This window comes from Carcharhinus amblyrhynchos, chromosome 11, assembly GCF_965287045.1.
Source record: "Carcharhinus amblyrhynchos chromosome 11, sCarAmb.v2.hapA, whole genome shotgun sequence".
Taxonomy (NCBI): Eukaryota; Metazoa; Chordata; class Chondrichthyes; order Carcharhiniformes; family Carcharhinidae; genus Carcharhinus; species Carcharhinus amblyrhynchos.
This window is the reverse complement of record NC_137334.1, coordinates 28639322-28658225: the sequence shown is the minus strand read 5'-3', so window position 1 is coordinate 28658225 and position 18904 is coordinate 28639322. Positions and strand designations below refer to the sequence as shown.

At 42.8% G+C, this 18904-nt stretch overlaps 1 protein-coding gene across 1 annotated transcript in view; it reads right to left on the bottom strand.

The window, feature by feature from the left end:
* dnah7 (dynein, axonemal, heavy chain 7) overlaps positions 1-18904 on the bottom strand; it is a 438937-nt gene that overhangs the window by 335145 nt on the left and 84888 nt on the right. The window contains exons 12-14 of the mRNA XM_080198799.1: positions 9917-10183; positions 9511-9638; positions 1154-1232 (exon numbers count right to left, since the gene is read on the bottom strand). Coding sequence (XP_080054925.1) covers positions 1154-1232; positions 9511-9638; positions 9917-10183 — 474 coding nt within the window. The remainder of the gene's footprint in view (positions 1-1153; positions 1233-9510; positions 9639-9916; positions 10184-18904) is intronic.

The window sequence follows — 18904 nt, the reverse complement described above, 5'->3', positions numbered from 1 at the left end:
TGCCCCCATTAGTAGCTGCTGCCTTCCTAATTTCAACTGGTCCCCAGTTGCAATTCAGCAGCCTTGCCCCCTCCTCTGATGCCCACTGACATTGTCAAGAAAAGGAGGACCTCTTGCACTTCCCAAGTATTTATTCTCAATCTTCCTGTACCTTTGTACCTGCGTCCCAATGGTCAAGAATCTCTCTGTGTCATTTATCATATCATGTGGCCCATCTAATTCATGATGTGGAGATGCCAGTGTTGGACTGGGGTAAACAGTAAGAATCTCACAACATCAGGTTAACCTGGTATTCTGAGACTTCTCACTGTGTTTACCCATCTAATTCACCAGGGCAGCCATGGCTGACTACATATTGTGATCCACCTCCATTCATTTGGTTTTCACCAGATAGTGCATGCAACCCTTGCACTCCCTTAAAATCAAGATATGTCATTTAACAAGCTATCAGTAAGTTTTACAGAATCACAAAACACCACAGCGCAGAAGATGCCTTTCGGCGCATCGAGTCTGCACCAACACATGAAGTGTCCTGACCTGCCCACTTAATCACACCTGCCAGCACTTCGCCCACAGCCTTGAATGTAATGGCATGCCAAGTACTCACCCAGGTATTTTTTAAAGGATGTGAGGCATCCCGCTTAAAGCACCCTCCCAGACTGTGCATTCCAGGACGCCACATCCTCTGAGTAAAAGCTTTCCTCAAATCCTTCCTAAACCTCCCATCCCTCACTTTTAACTTGTGTCCTCTTGTAACTGACCCTTCAAATAAGGGGAATAGCTGCTCCTATCCATGTTAAGAGGGTTAATTTGGTGTTGTTAGTGGATTGGACAGGAAACTCACTAGGGTCAGGAATGGCATCAAGAAGCCATCACATGCAGGGGGAGCCGGTATTTTCATCCTCTACCCACTTAAATTTCTACCCCCAATGGGACCTGAAAATTCAGCCAGCTACAAACTTACTAATGGGGGATTGATTGGGAGATGCATTTTATATGGGCTTCCTCTTACTGTGCATATTATAACAGGTCTTATAATCTTATGAAAGTAATCCAATGTAGGTTTTCCATGCCATTTCCAAATAGTAGTTATTTTAATTTGTACGTTGTAATTAATTCTTACAGAACATTATATGCAAAACAAAAAAACTACCTTCAACTCCATTAAAGCATGTGTATTTGGAGGCGTCATCAGGGCTTTCTCTGCTACCTTCTCAAATTCAAGACATAACCTGTCATTAATAAAACAGAACAAATTAACAATCAGTTAAAGCTCAGGGTCCAGAGGAATGCAATGAAGAAAATGTTTAAAGCTGAAGAAAGATAGGTTGCAAGATGTGGGTAATTGGGGAAGATATCTGGACTGGTAATGTATAGAAGATGATCAAAGAGATTTTGGCAAAAACATCATGGGGTATTGAGTTATTTGTGGGGAGAACCGTAAAAAGCTTTGTGACAACTGCAAGGAGTTTTGAAGGATGTGGGATTACAAGAAAAGGTCATGAAGTGAGGATGTGAGCTTATCATGAAGGGCGGACAATCAGGCTGGGAAGAGTGAGTGATCAACCTGAGAATTGGAGTAGCTGTGAAGAAGCTGTAGAGCATGTTGCTACAGAAAACCATCCTGAGCTTACAAAGAAATTTGCTACCCTTCTGAATTGAGCTAGGCTGCTTATCCCATCACTATGGATGTTAAATCTAAGTTGTCTTCATTATACGGTTGTCTAATATCTGCTTTTATACTCTGCAATTTCATAGTTACTACCAATTCCGACTATAGTTTTGAGTCCACCTCAATGTTTTCATTCCCTGGTAAGACTGCAGGACTTTCACCAAAGTGATCAATCCAACTTGGGAGGTGGTCGCAGCTGTAGTCAGTGCAAACACCCTGCAGAAGAGGTCAGCCATTCAGTGCAGGAAGAGGATGAACAATCTGCTCCATTCTGCTAAGGTAATCAACCATTTCATCACTTTCAACTCATACACTCACAAGCCCATCACACATTCATAAGGATCTCAGTCATAGCCACCTTAAGGGACATCAACACCCACTCTCTCACATCCCAACATGTGCATCTGACCCTATTTCCTCTGGAGTTTGTGTCTTAATCTTGTCCAGGGCTCCACTTCCCACCCAGAAATGTCAAGTATCCTTATCATTTGCCTTCAAACGCATCTTGTTAACATACTGTCCATGTAGCTTCATGCAGGACAAACTTGCTGATAATGAGAGGTCCCAGAATGCTGGTGGAGTTCCTGAGATCAAGGTTCTCAAGGATTTTGAGAAGAGGGTCACAGGGCTGGCCAGAGGTGATGTAGACAATGGCTGAAATTTTCCCAGTAAAAACTAAGTGTCATCACAGTGAGAACCGGTACAGTCAGACCGCAGTTGTCCCACACCCAAGTCATTTTCTGGGACAGCAGTGCGTTGTGCGTCAGTTGTGGGGAAAGCAGGGCCTAAACACACCAGTGAGTCCAGCTGCAAAGCAGTCAGGATTTGAAAGGGTGCCTTGATCTCAGTGCACTGGGAGGCCTCCTTCCTCCTTGCATGGACACCAGGACAAACCTTCGAAGGCTTGTTTGCCCGCTCCCTCCCTGACATGGGTCACCAGCAAGAGGGCATTGGGGCCCTCTCAATGAGTTCTCCTTCATGGCCCATGACATATCTCCCCCCCGGCTTGACGTTCAACATGCAATCCTTCATAACCCCCAACATGCCCCTCCTCATGTCCCACTGCCTCATGCTCCACCTATGCATGACCTCCTCTGCATGATCACCTGCACAACCCTCCTGTAAAGATCCCTGCCATAGCCCTCATCATAGCCCACACTCAGGCCCCAAAATCACAGGCCCATCCCCACTTTGTCCCCACCCCTTGGTACTGCCCCAGCACACTAGCAATGCCTAATTGGAACTGCCAGTGTGCCAGCTGGGTAGTGCCAGTATACCACATGGGCACTGGCCAGCCATTTTCTGACCACCTGGGGGTTTCAAAAATCACCAAACGCCCACCCAGGTGTGGCCCACTACCCTGTGGAGCCCAGTAGTGATTCTCTTCAATCTCATGCCAGACCTGAAGGTCAAGTTAGGGAGTTAGGAGAACCCAGTGTCAAATGGGCTATAAAGTTATGCTACTTTAAATATGTTAATCGGCTTCACAACCCTCTGGGCATGAACCGCTTTGCACCATTAGGAAGGAACCGGAATGATTGCGAACTTGTGACACCAGGTGCAAAACCGATTTTCAGGCCCACACACTACTTTCAAGGATCGGTGTAGTGTGCATCAGGCGCGGCAAAGCCAGGAAATCACTCCCCATACCTGCACTGACAGTGAGCTCAGTGGCGCACACCCAAGCGAGGATTCTACATTTCAACATCCGTCAGAGAACCATACTTGTGAGTGACCTCTTGAGTCACCTGCCATGCACTAAGAGTTTCTCCTTTCTTTGCAAAGGGCATCCACAAGCCAAGTCCTCAATTCCAGCCCTGACGATAGATGGATGAGAATTTTGAGGACTACACCTTTGACGACCCATCATAACTCTCACCCACTCTCTCCACCAGCACAAAGATATAAATCTTAGTGAGGCCTAGTTTCTCAGTGAACTGTTGGAAGCCAAAATCTTAGTGATGATGAGCCACCAGACTCGATCACAAATCAGTTGCTGGAGATGCAAAGACAAGCACAGGAAAACCAGGAAAGGATACCAGCTGTACTACTCAGATTGCAATGCACAATTCAGGAGTGCATGCCTTCAGTCTGAGGTAATAGCACTGACACGCAAGATCCAAACTGACAGAATGATGGTCGCCGTGGAGGCTTTCATGCAGGACATAGGTCTTGCACTGCTGTAGGAGCTGCACTCCATCACGGTATCCACTGGTATTAATGCTGGGGTGCACCTCGCTCTCACTCCAGCTGCCTTTTCTCCTCAAGCAGTCAACCAAGTTCCTCAGGCCCCAAAGGGAGGAGGAAGAGTAGCTCGACACTCTGGGGCTATACACGGGGCGAGAACATTCCCTCCTCCTGTGACTCCATCATCTCCAGTCCACAAACCAAGGAGGTTGCACCTGTCTCATAATAGGACACTCAAGCAAGCCAGGACCCTCCAGGTCTCAGCCCTCTGGAGGACACCTGCCAAGGTCATCACAGGCAACAGGCAGAGCAGCCAGCAGATTAAATCCATTTTTGTCAAGGGAGCACGAAGACACAACAGGACAAGGAAAGTGAAAAAGATGTAGTTGAACAATATTGGCACAGGTGAACATATACATAATGTTCACAAATGTACGTAGGCTCACAATCATTTCCTATCTCCTCTTGTCTATGCCCCCTTCTTATCTTGAGCTGTGTTATTGTCAATCATGTGTTTTATCTTGTATAGTATATGTTGGGGCATGCCCCATTAAGAGAATGGGTCAGGTGACCCAGGTCTCCTAGCCAATTTTGTGTTGACTGTGCGAGAGGATGGACGTATCTATAAACAGTTCCTTTTGTTTACTTACACTGACCTAGATTTTAAGTGGTTTTTGAGTTAACTACTTCCATGGAACTAGCAGGAAATGAAGCAACAAGTTGGGTGCCAGTGCCTGAGTATACAAAATAGCCGAAGAGCACCAGAACGTGGGGTCAATCATAAAATGCCACCGCTGAGGCACGTCCGGCCATAAAGATGTTAGACTCGTGAAGCTCAAGGCTGCCCACATAAGTGGGTGGGGCATATTGCTCAAAATTGGAGGGTGCAATTAAAAGAGGAAAAGGGGAGTCGAATAGAGACAAACATGAAGACTCGGCACAAGATTGACGCTTCCAGCTAAGGGACTCCACCAGTTCTGCAAAAAGAAGCAGAAGAACCCAAATCGACAGAATTTGATTCAAATATGTTATTGGTTCAACGAAAAGCTGATAGATTTTGAGTCCTTCCCAAAGGAAAAGGGAAAGTAATCAACATGGAAGTAGATAAGGGGGCAACAGTATCACTGGTTCTGGACTCAGTACACAGAGCCAAGTTGAAAACACTGCTGCTGAAGCTTTCAAAAATCACCTTACATATTTAAATGGAGCAAATGGTGCCAACTGAGAGGATATGTGTTCTGAGGGACCAGTGTGCGGAGTTACCATTGAGCGTGATCAAGGGTGACTACCCTACTTTGTTTGGATGCTCCTGGCTGCAGAATTAAAACTAAACTTAGGCTGGTGGATTCAAGAACAAGTTTGCAGGATGCACTGGAGGGATATATAAAGATGCATTCAAGAGGATCCTGGTGAGATGAAAGGGGTCAAGATAAAGATTCAACTAAATTCAGAGGCTTGGCCAAGGATTCTGAAGGCATGTCCGGTGCCATACGCTTTTCAGCTGAAGATAGAGACCAAATTAGAACAACTGTTCAGCATGGGGGTGCTGGAATAAGTCACAACCAGTGAATGGGCCACTCCAATTGTGCCAGTTTTGAAGGCTGATAGCCCGGTAAAATGTTTGGAGACTCCAAGGTAATTATCAACCCAACACTATGTGCAGACCAGTATCCACCTCTTCTGATTGAGGATCTGTTTAGTATATCGGCAAGAGGGAAGAAATTATCAAAGATGGATTTGCCTTGGGCCTACCTTCAGACACCAGGCTTCCAAAGCACTTTTTTTGAATTAATTCATCGCTAATTGGCCAGCATTTATTACCCATCCCTAGGTGCCCCTGGAGGGCAGTTGAGAGTCAACAACATTGCTGTAGCTCTGGAGCCACAGGTAGGCCAAACCTGGTAAAGACAGCAGATTTCCTTCCCTTAAGGACATTAGTCTACCAGATGGGTTTTCCTGACCATCAGCAATGGTTTTATTGTCATTAGTAGATTCTCAATCCCAGATATTTTACATTGAATTCAAATTCCACCATCTGCCATGGCAGGATTCAAACCTGGGTCCCCAGAACATTAGTGGAGTTTCTGGATTAATAGTCTAGCGATAATATCACTAGGCCATCGCCTATCCCTGAGTTTGTATAACAATTGTTTATATGGGGCTCAAACCCCGTCCTTTCCTCTGCCCTGATGTTGCTTTTCTCACAATGTTATTTCTCTCTCTCCTATTTAATTGCTTTACATGTTTTAATTTTGCTTTTATCCTAAAGCATCATTTCTGACTATAACTCTATTCTCTTCCTCATTTTTTTAAAATTCATTCACGGGATATGGGTGTCACTGGCTGGCCAGCATTTATTGCCCATCACTAGTTGCCCTTGAGAAGGTGGTGATGAGCTGCCTTCTTGAATCACTGCAGTCCGTGTTCCGTGGGCTAACCCACAATGTCGTTAGGGAGGGAATTACAGGATTGTGACCCAGTGACTGTGAAGGAACGGCAATATATTTCCAAGTCAGGATAGTGAGTGGCTTGGAGGGCAACTTGCAGGTGATGATGTTCCCATTTATCTGCTGCCCTTGTCCTTCTAGATGGAAGCGGTTGTGGGTTTGGAAGGTGCTGTTTAAGGATCTTTGGTGAATTGCTGCAGTACATCTTGTAGCTAGCACACACTGCTGCTACTGAGTATTGGTGGTGGAAAGATTGAATATTTGTAGATTGGTGCCAATCAAGTGGGCTGCTTTGTCCTGGATCATGACCTTCACCAATGAGAGACACTCGTGTCAAGCTTCTTAAGTGTTATTGGAGCTGCACCAATGCAGGCAAATGGAGAGTATTCCATCATACTCCTGCCTTGTGTCTTGTAGATGATGAATAGGCTTTGGGGAGTCAGGAGGTGGGTTACCCGCCGCTGACCTGCTCTTGTAGCCACAGTGTTTATGTGGTGAGTCTAGTTGAGTTTCTGGTCAATGATAACCCCAAGGATGTTGACAGTGGGGGATTCAGTGATGGTCATTACCTGACATTTGTGTTACTTGTCATCAAAGCCTGGATATTGTCCAGATCTTGTCGCATTTGCACATGGACTGCTTCAGTATCTGAGGAGTTGTGAATGATGCTAAACATTGTACAATCATCGGCAAACATCCTCACTTCTGACCTTATGACAGAGGGAACGTCATTGGTGAAGCAACTGAAGATTGTTGGGCCTCGGACACTACCCTGAGGAATTCCTGCAGAGATGTTCTGGAGATGAGATAACTGACCCTCCACAACCATCTTTCTATGTAACAGGTATGACTCCAGCCAGTGGAGGATTTACCCCGATACCCACTGATTCCAGTTTTGTTAGGGCTCCTTGATGCCACACTCAAGTCGAATGTGGCCTTGATGTCAAGGGCTGTCACTCTCACCTCACCTCTGGAATTCAGCTCTTTTGGCCATGTTTGAACCAAGGCTGTAATGAGATCAGGAGCTGAGTGACCCTGGCAAAACCCAAATTGGGCATCACTGAGCAGGTTATTGATAAGCAGGTGCTGCTTTATAGCACTGTTAATGACCCCTCCTTTACTGATGATTGAGAGTAAACTGATTGGGCAGTAATTGGCCGGGTTGGATTTGTACTGCTTTTTGAGTACAGAACATACTTGGGCAATTTTCCACATTATTGGGTACATACCAGTACTGTAACTGTACTCGAAGAGCATGGCTATGGAAGCGGCAAGTTCTGGAGCACAAGTCTTCAGTACTGTTGCCAGAATGTTGTCAGGGCCCACTGCCTTTGCAGTATCCAGTGCCTTCAACCATTTCTTGATATCATATGGAGTGAATCGAATTGGCTGGAGACTGGCATCTGAGATGCTGTGGATCACTGGAGGAGGCCAAGATGGATCATCCAGTTGGCACTTCTGGCTGAAGATTGCTGTAATCACTTCAGCCTCATATTTTGCACTAATGTGATGGGCTTCTCCATCATTTAGGATGGGGATATTTGAGGAGCCTGCTCCTTTGGTGAGTTGTTTAATTGTCCACCACCATTCTTGACCGGATGTGGAAGGACGGCAAAGCTTAGATCTGATCCGTTGGTTGTGGGATTGCTTAGCTCTGTCTATCACTTGCTGTTTTTGCTGTTTGGCATGCAAGTAGTCCTGTTTAGTAGCTTCACCAGGTTGACACCTCATTTTTAGGTATGTCTGGTGCTGCCCCTGGCATGCCCTCCTGCACTCTCCATTGAACCAGGGTTGATCCCCAACTTGATGAAAATGGTTGAGTGGGGGAAATATGCCGGGCCATGAGGTTGCAGATTGTGGTGGAGTACGGTTCCGCTGCTGTTGATGGCCCACAACGCCTCATGGATGCCCAGTCTTGAGTTGCTAGATCGGTTCAAAGTCTGTCCCATTTAGCACGGTGATAGTGCCACACAGCACAATGGAAGTTATTCTCAATGTAAAGGTAGGACTTCGCCTCCACACGGACTATACGGTGGTCACTCCTACTGATACTGTCATGGATGGATGCATCTGCAGCTGGCAGATTGGTAAGAATGAGGTCAAGTATGTTATTTCCTTTTGTTGGTTCTTTCACCACCTGCTTCAGACCTGGTCTAACAGTTATGTCCTTTAGGACCCGACCAACTCGATCAGTAGTGCTGCTGCCGAGCCACTCTTGGTGGTGGACATTGAAATCCCCCATCCAGAGTACATTTTGCACCCTTGCCACCCTCAGTGCTTCCCGAGTGTTGTTCAACATGGAGGAATACTGATTCATCAGCCGAAGGAGGACTGTATGTGGTAACCGGTAAGAGGTTTCCTTGCCCATGTTTAACCTGAAGCCATGAGACTTCATGAGTCCGGAGTCAATGTCAACGGCTCCCAGATCAACTCTCTCCTGACTGTATACCACTGTGCCACTATCTCTGCTGGGTCTGTCCTGTCAGTGGGACAGGACATATCCAGGGATGGTAATGGTGGTGTCTGGGGTGTTATCTGTAAGGTATAATTTCGTGAGAATTACTATGTCAGGCTGTGCTGGACTAGTCTGTGAGACTTTAGAATTATTAATTATTAATATTATCTTATCCACTTTAGCTGTCTGCCATCCACATTTGTTAATTGAAAGTAACTGTAATCACTATATATTCATCCTTTTCAACTGGTTGAGGTGGATCTTGTCCCCACAGTACAGTTTGTTTCTATCAATTGCTGGTGTCCTATGAAGTGAAACCCTTCTGGCCCACATGAGTCCTTCAGCCACACACTCATCACCCTAATCTGCCTATTGCTACGTCAGTTTGCACATGATGTTCCATTTTTTAATTTAGCTCCTAGCTACTGGGTGCAATATGAACAGGATCTCTTAGCTAACCTTTCCTATGACTGGATCCTCATTCTCACTCTACAATATCCTTTCAAGCCAGCTTGAGATGACCTTCACCCACAAACCAGATAGACAGCATACCAGCTACTAAGTTGGAATTGAGTATCTAGCAGTTAGCAGAAATAGGAAAAAGTGTTGTGGGGTTTAGCAACATAAAGAAAATTTGGAAAAAACTAAATAGCATGCGCTAAGCAGCTCCAATTATGAGGTGGAGGAATTATATGGGGATCTCTCCAAAACATACTATGTTCAAGAGGCAGTTTTGGAATTGTACTAACGCTTTATTTGCATCCTGGTGATATTTGTTTAGCATGTTCAGAAGTTTCTCATGCAGAGTTTCTGCCCGTTTCACAAGAGCCCTAATGAGCTCATCACAGTGCACCTCAAACATCCCCAGGCGAACAACCTAGAGCAAAAATTAAGGCAATTAAACAAAATAAAGAATATGTTAGTATAGCTGTATGAAAAACAATTGTGCTAGCAAAGGATTTTTTAAAAATATGATCTGCTAGTTACCTAGAAAAAACAGTAATGTTCATATTACCTTCTAGTATAGTTATCAAATATAGGTCAAACTGCTTCATAAATGGAACAATTAATACATGTGACAATTAAGAAAATATAAGATTAATTCATTCATATATAGATACATAATTTATCATTGAAATTCAAGTTATTAGGTACCTTTTGAGATTGGTACTTAATTTCCTCTTTTAGTTTCAGATATTTAATAATTTCCTGCGCCGTCTCTTCAAATGTATGTTCTTCATTCAGGAATTGTTCTACGTCCAAGTCTGCTTGCTTATTGATGAGCATGGTATACTTATCATATAGTTTGGTATACTCTTCAGGTCCTAAACTTTCTTTGGCAACTATGTCAATAATTTTTCTTTTGTTTTCTTCTAGGATTTCATCCAAGATTATTGGTTTCAGAGTGGTTTTAACACCAGACTATAACAAAGAAAAAAAAATATATTTATTCTAAGTGCACAAGAGACAATTCAAAAAGTAGAAGTAAATTATGTTTTAGGTGGTAAGTGCATCTGGTTTGAAATTTCACTCAACCAGCAGACTGGACAAACAAAGTTCAGAGTTCACCAGACCAGGTTCCAATATTCTAGTTAATAATTTTAATGACTGATAAATTAGGAGGATCACAAAGCCGGTCAGCAGACCTCCTTGCCTAATGATTCAATCCATCCTCCCATCAAATGCCGCTTCATGTACAAAGTAGCATTATAATAAATTGAATGGTTTGGAACTTCAGACATTGAGCCTAAATTTTCCCGTGTTTTACTGTTCAATTTCAGATGAATGCACAGTAAGCAGTCTCACAACACTAGGTTAAATTCCAACAGATTTATTTGGTAGCACGAGCTTTCAGAGCACTATCCTTCATCAGCAGAGTACAGGATTCTGTGAGGATACAGTGTTGTGAGACTACTTACTGTGCCTACTTTGGTCCAATGCCAGCAACTCCATTTCAGATGAATGGGAAAGAAATCTGGAAAAGTATACATGATCTCCACCGATGTTGGCATTCAACACAATTTTGGGCATCATTTCAGCAAGATATAGTTTATAGCCACTAAATAATAGTGAGCATATTTAAAAGTGGAAATTTTTGTAGGTCAGGAAGTTCCATAGTTAGTTCCGCTCTGTCACAACTTTGCCAGAATTTCAAGTTGACATGTATAAATGAGACTTCTGCTGCATTTCCAACAAAGTTTCCCTGTAAATCAGTCTCATGAATTTATGCCCAGTGACTATTTGTCTCATTATAATCTCCACATGGCATAAATCACATCTCTATAACGTAGGCGTCCAGCATTACCACAGTAAGTTTAAAGGGCTATGGGACAAAAATGCAGACTTTAGAAGTGCTGTGAAGACTTGATATACAGATTTGCCAATTTTTTCTTAGTTGCTTTGCCACATGGTCTACTGTCTCAGATCTTCCAGTTTTGCATTTTCCCCCATTCAAAAAAGGTTACCATTGATTTTCCACTGCTAATGCTTCTTGGAAAGAAAGAGGAGAAATGTGGGGGGAAATGTTATGCAAGTTTACAGGTGATACCAAGATTGGTAGGTTGTTAATAGTGAAGAAGATGGTTGTTAGTTACAGGAAGGTGTAGATGGGTTGGTCAGATGGGCAGAGCAGTGGCAGATGATATTTAACCCTGAGAAGTGTGAGATAATGCACTTTGGAAGAAGAAACAAGATGAAGGCGTACTTAATGAATGGCAGGTCAATGGGTAGCTCAGAGGAACAGAGGGGTATTGGGCTCATTAATCACAGATCTCTGAAGGCAGCACAGCACGTGAATACAACAGTTAAGAAGTCACATGGGACGCTTGCTTTCATCAGTATATAAGAGCAAGGAGGTAATGTTGAAGTTGTACAGAGCATTGTTTAGGCCACAGCTGAAGTACTGTGTGCAGTTCTGGTGACTTCACTATAGGAAGGATCTGATAGCACGAGAGGGGGTATAGAGTACATTCACTAGGATATTGCCTGGAATGGAACATTTGAGCTATAAAAGAGAAACTGGATAGGCTTGGACTGTTTTCTTTAGAGCAGAGAAGATTATGGTGGGGGCGGGTGGGGGGGCATGATTGAAGTGTGTAAGATTATGAGGGGTATGGACAGGGTGAGCAGGGAGCAGCTGTTTGAGGGGTCAATCATGAGGGGGCATAGTTTTAGGGTAAGGGACAGGACATTCAGAGGGTAGGGGGAATCTGGAGTGCACTATCTGGGAAGGTAGTGGAGGTCTGAAACCTTGCAACCTTTAAAAAATATTTGGATGAGCACTTGAATATCATAACATTCAAGTATATGAGACAAGTGCAGGAAAATGGGATTAGCACATCTTTCGTGATTGTTGTCAGTGCAGATTCAATGGGCAGAAGGATCTTTTCTACGCTCTAAGACCCTTTGACTCCATGACTATAAATGAGGTAGAGGCCAGGCTGCTCAGGCATGGTGCTTACTTGCTGACATTCCAATTATAGGATATATTAACCAAAGAATTCCTAAATCCTATGAACCCAATAGCAATGCTAGCTCAAGCTGTGCATTATAAAGGTAGTTATCATGAGCTCTACCTCTGCTATAACCTAATATGTAGCTTATTGCTATAGTGGGCACTACATCGCCAATAGATCCAAGGTCATCAATGAATGCGTATACCACACAGTCATTCCAAGATACTTGAATCACATTAGTAGCATTAATTAGTCAATGGCACGCAACTGAACTAAGCAAGTTACAGAAATATTTGTTTTGGAACCATTTAATCAATTGTTAGGTTCAGTAATTTTACCGAGTAATAGGAATCTGTGAAGTTCAAAGAACCTCCACCACTGAAGGTCAGCAAATGTCATATTTTTGTCACTTGTTTGTTTGTCTGTTTATAAATACAATGGCCAGAATTCTACCAGCCTACCTGCCGCAGGAATCAGAACTGGCGATGGGCAGTTGGACTGACTGACCTCAGGTGGGATTTTACAGTTTCAGGGAGAACAAGGCCATAAAATCCCACCCTTAATCTCAAAACTGAGAGATAGATTTCAATTAAAATGTGTTACATAGATAGGATAAGAATCTGTTAACATTAGGGGAGAGGGCAAATTGGGTTAATTTTAGAATGCTGAGAGCTTATGTAGAATGTTGGTGACTGTTTTAACTGTCTCAGCTGCTGAGGTGGAATTTCTCACAACAGTCAAAACATATGCAGAGTTTCAGTCTAGGTTGTTGGATGTAAATCAGCATAAAGTCTCCTCATTAAGATGGAAGTATTAATTTTTTTCCCCACTTTGTCATTCCAGAGCATCACTCAGACACTGAAAAGCATTAAAGAAGGGATGCATAATTGTAACAATTTGAGTTAACACAGTATGGTGGAGGTATGCACGCTACTGAATGATCTCTTTACTTAATGTACCTATATGTTTATACGTAATCCCTTGATCAATCCCAACACATACATCAATAGAAAAATAGAAGCAATTTCACTCTCTCAATCTTTAGCTACACCACATCATATTCACTTTCCCAGCACATACTATTTTGGCTTCATTTTAAGGTAGTCAACCTGATAGCAACAGTTCAATGCTGGATTTTCTCAGCTCCCGGGACCTTACAATCCCCGGGCATGGCATTAGCGCAGCAAGAATCATTATTGGTCACTACTATTGAAGACCAAGCTTGATGGCCATGCTGGGTGGCCTGGAAGGCTATTGAAGGCCACCCAGTGCCCATATAGCAATGCCCAACTGGCATAGGCTCTGAGAATGTGCCAGAGACAGTGCCAAGGGGGTGGGGCCTCAGTCGGGGTGAGCCTGAGTGGGGGGTGGGGGTGGGGGTTGGCGGGGGGGGGCTGAGGTGATGGGGGAGAGTATGAAGGGGGGTCATGAAGGGGGAGAATGTTGGGAACCATGCAGGGGGGGCATATTGGGAGGGACCCAATGCCCCAATGCTGATGATCCATGTCAGGGAGAGGGTGGGAAAATATGCCACTGATGTTGGGGTGGGGGAGAGGGTTCTGCTGTCTGTGGGGGGAGGGAGGGGATCTCCCAGCTCTGAGAGATTGGAGTGCCTGTTCAAAGTGGTGGTTGATGATCTTGCCACCAGGTTCATTGGTATGTTTAGATCCCACCCTTCCCAGAACTGGCATGCAGCTCATCACTCTTTCAAGGCCGAAATGGTGTGGCCGTTCACACCGGCAGGATTTTCCCATTCCGCTGCAGTGAACGGAGATCTTTGCGGGCCAAATTCTCAACCTCGCTCCAGCAGGAGTGTGATCTGAATGCCTAGTAAGATCACACCTCATGTGGGATGACTACGATCCAGTCCACACCAGACAGACTAGCAAGAATTGCTCTGGCTTTCTTGTGGTTATGACAAGGTTTTCTGGGAAAATTGCAGCCATAGACATCACCATTTCTGTCAGACTTTTTTCTCTCTGTAATGCTTTTCTGTCAAGATGAAGCTTGCCCAACCAGTTGATTATCTGTGACATTGCATTTTGTAGATCGAAGAACAAATCACTCACAACAAGGTTATTCACTTACCTGTCTCTGATGTTTTCAAACTAATAGTGAGGAAAAGACCAACTAGACCATCAAGCCTCTCCCAAACAATGATAGCTGGACCAGCAAGACTGAACACTTCTTCTTAACTCCACTCACCATATCTTCAATCTCTGCAACCATGTTCTCCGAGCCCCTCAAGCGATTAAAAGAACAAACTGTGAGAGCATCTGAACCAAGTATTATCCATAAAACCATTTACCTTCTATATGGTGCATTCTCTATCCCAATCAGAAATTAGTCCAGCTCCCTCTTGATAATATGCAAACAGTCAGAACTTACTGCACCAGCTGGAAATATATTTCAGAGGCTTACAATGCTCTTGAAAAAGAACCATCTACCACCCAGTCTATTCCAAAGTTTACCCCGGATTTGAATCCCTGACCCTTGGTCTTTCTCACTTTCTTCAAAGTGAGTAATTTATAATAGGATGCAATCCAACCCTTTAATTATTTTATAGACTACTTGGTCACTAAGCCTATGTAAATAGATCAAAGTGTTTGAGTCTGAGTCATTCTTTAAATGAGCAATCATTCTTGTTGCCCTCTCTTTGCAAGACCTTATTATAGAATGTAGGAGAAACAGAATTGGCCACAGTATTCTCAATATAGTGTGATCAGTGAAAAGTATAGTGGCAAAATTGTGTTAATCAATTTATATTGAAGGTTTCTATTAATAATATAATTGAATCCATCATGCAGAAGGAGGCAATTCAGCCCATCAAACCTGCACCGACAACAATTCCACCCTATTCCCGTAACCCCACATATTTACCCTGCTTAAAACTCTGGATACTAAAGGAGCAATTTAGCATGGTCAATCAACCTAACCTGCATATCTTTGGAGTGTGGGAGGAAATCAGAGCAGCCAGAGGAAACCCATGCAGACACAGGGACGATGTGAAAACTCTGCGCAGACAGTGACCCAAGGCCAGAATTGAACATGTGTCCCTGGCGCAGCTAACCGCTGTGCCATTGTGCCGCCCAGTACAAACCAGTACCCTGCTGACTTTAACTACAATTTATCTACAAAGAATTATATAGAAGGAGCCTGTTCACCCCTTCTGTTCACCCCATCTATTCTTTGAAAGAACTGTTCAATTTAATTCCACAATCCATTTTCTCCCCCATAATCATGCAAATTAGTTCTCTTCAATACATGAATAATCGTCTTCTGAAAGTTTCCATGAAATTTGATACACTACCCTTTCCAGTAGTGTATTTCAAATCATAACAACTTATGTAAAATTGTTCCTTCCAGTACTTATGCCAATTGCTTAAAAGAATGAACTTTGGTTATCAACTCACTTTCCAAAAGAAACAGTTTGTTCCATCTTGTTTTGCCAAAATCTCTCACTATTTTGAATACTTAAGTGTTCTCTTAACCATTTTACCTCTAAGAAAAACAAACCCAGTTTCTCCAATCTCTCCAATGTACTCCTCCATGCCTGGAATCCTCCTGGTAAACATCCTCTGAAACCTCTCCAGGATTTTGACATCCTTTCTAAATTGTTATGTCCAGAATTGATCACAATACTACTGTTGATGTCAAGCCAAAGATTTGTTAATGCAGGTTCTCACTAGTCTACTGGTCATGAACCTTTAGTAATCTTAGCACAACAACACTAAGATTTTTTCCTCACTCACCAACATTTAATACAATAATCTACAATAATTTAAACTGAGGATTACTTGCCCACTCCCCCAGCATAGATAAATCATTTTAGATTTCATTGCATTCCTTCACTATTTACCCTTGCTATAGATTTTGGTGTAATCTGCAAACGTACTTAGTATAATTGCGACATTACTGCCAAGGACATTAATAAATACACTGAAGAGCAGAGGGCTGAGGACCCATCTCTGGGAGACACCAGGACATCAGGAGTTTCTGGGCATGATTTTCCAGCCGCACCGCCCCCGCCGCCCCCCCCCCCCCCCCCACCCCGCACTCCCCCGCCCCCCCCAAGGCTGGAAAATCTCATCCAAGGTCAACCGACTTTGCACGGTCTGTGTCTCGCCCGCTAAGGTTCCCATGGCAGGCGGGACAAGAAAGCTCCCCCTCTGCATCTTTTGAATACAAAGGGTTTATTTGAGTCATATGTCAGCCCAATTAGAGAAGTGGAGGGAGCAGGTATTACACTTTACTGGGAAGACCAGAGTTCAACTGACCTCAAACAGAGGTAGCAACATTTAGCAAGATTTTCAACCTCTTCATCAAGTTGGCAGTTAATTTGTACCCCAATGGTGTGAACACTCATGTTAATGTTAATTTTCAGTTATCTCTGGGATCCCACAAATGTTGGCAGGCTCAATTTCAGCAAAGTCCCAAACATATACTTCTGAGCCCATTGTCCTCTCTGTTTCTTTCTGCTTTCCTTTGCAGGCAGAAGGAGGTGGGTGGCATAAAATGGTGTGGCGGGTAAAGCAGACACTTTTAGCTGAAAACTGCATTTGGATAGAGGTTGAAGGGAAGAAGTGTTTACTTTGTCTTTCTCCTGCATAATCCCCTATAATACCCCTTAATCCCTCCCTCACATTTGCGTTCTCTCCCTTCACCTTCCGTTAACCCCGTTTTCTTTCCTATACCATCCCTTCACCACCATTACCCTTTGAATCACATTCAATCCCACTACCCCCTCCTCTTTTCTGTTCCACTATCTGTCATCTCCTTCCTAATCTTTATAAATTTCCTTTCCCCAATCAACTACCCCCCCAAAAGAATGCGTCAAAAAGACCTCCCACTCTGACCAATTTTTCTCTTCATCTCCTTTCATACCTAATTTCAAAAAAATCATCTGCTTTCAAGTTTCAAATGTATCTTAAAAATCAAATTAGACAATGGGAAGCAATTGTCTTTCTCAATGTATGTATCTTCCTCCCTCACTGTCTCAAATGTATCAGAAATCTGGACCTCAGAATTATCAATATCAATTAGTAATGCCACTTTATAACTATCAACAAAACATTGGTAAAATCTGTTGGCTCTTGATATCAACTGATGGTTTTCTTTCGAAAATTAATCTAACATTATAATAAGGATTCTCTTACTCTTGTCATTCCTCTCATATTCTCTGTTTCTCTCACGGTTATAAACAGCATTTAGCAATTATCTTTAACTGTCAACAAAACACAGGTGAAATAATCTGTCGGCTTCAAAAACCAATCTTTTAAAAAATGACTAACATTAACCTGAGAGCTTTCTCTCTCTCCACTCCTCCTCAGCACCCCGAATTTCGCAGCTTAATACACCTTCTGTAGTACAGAACACAAACCAAAGGAATCATAACACTGTCACTCTTCTGTTACATACAAACTGGCAGGCACAAGTGCAGTTATCCTGCTTTTAAAATCTATTTGAAGAAAAGATACTGAGTACAAGCATTAAAATGTTGAAGAAAAATATTTATGTATTATAGTTATAGCTGTAAAAATGACCTTCAGTTGTGCAGTCTGAGTACAAATATTGGCCTTGATTTTAACTCACTATGAGTGGCAGACATGAGGACAGTTGCCCAAGTGTCAAGCTTCTCCTAGCTATTGACATGAAGGCACTTTAACTCTCAACTTCATTTAAATGAATCAAACTTAATTCATGTCTGAATCCAATGACAAGGATAGCAGACCCATGGGCATGGGTTGGGAGGGAATGGTAGGAGGCTACAGTTGGATTATTAATTTCAATAAAGCCCTTTCACAAGCTTTTAAAAGGTTACTTTCAAGAAAAAATAACTCATGAAGACATTGAATGACAGAACATAATTCAGTGAACAAACCTAACTATGTCATTGTGAAATACATAACTTCAGAACGTTTAAACTTTTGTATTGACTTGAGAAATTTTGATTACTAAGGAAAATAACAGTTGAAAAATTATTTTAAAGTTACTTGAAGACGTGCTCTATGTAAACACATATTTTTTGCATATCCCTAAATGCATCAATCACGCTTGATCTCCAAAGCTGATTGCTTAGCTCTGAAAACTCCCAGCTGTAATTCCACCATAGACCATGGAACTGCAGTACACAGTACCAATTATGTTGGAGATACTAAAATTGGGACTGTAGCAATATCCCGTTCTTCTGCTACCTTTTCAGCTGCCACTGCCCTAATATTCCTGTCCTGTCACTGCAGTTCAATTCCCTGGTCACTGTAGCTGTTTTAAACTGCTTTAAACAAAATAAGAAACAAAATTACCTAATATAAGCAAATGACTGCAAATGCTGGAATCTGAAACCAAAAGAGAAAACGCGGAAATCCTCATCAGGTTTGACAGCATCTGGAGAGAAAAGAGCTGATATTTCAAGTCCAGATGACCATTTGTCAAAGCTCAAACAAAATTACCCAAACAGCTTTATGGATTTTTAACTGTCATCAAGCTACTAATTTGCAAAAATGTATCCATAATCCAAGAAATTAAACGTTAACTTTATTCCTAACACTTGCACATTGCAATCGGGCTTATTCAATTCTTGTAAATCAGTGGTCTTCACAATATATCGTATACAATACAGCATAAAACAGTATATTCTCAGCCTCACTATGAGCAACACTGCAGGAGATCTGGTCATATATTTACAAGA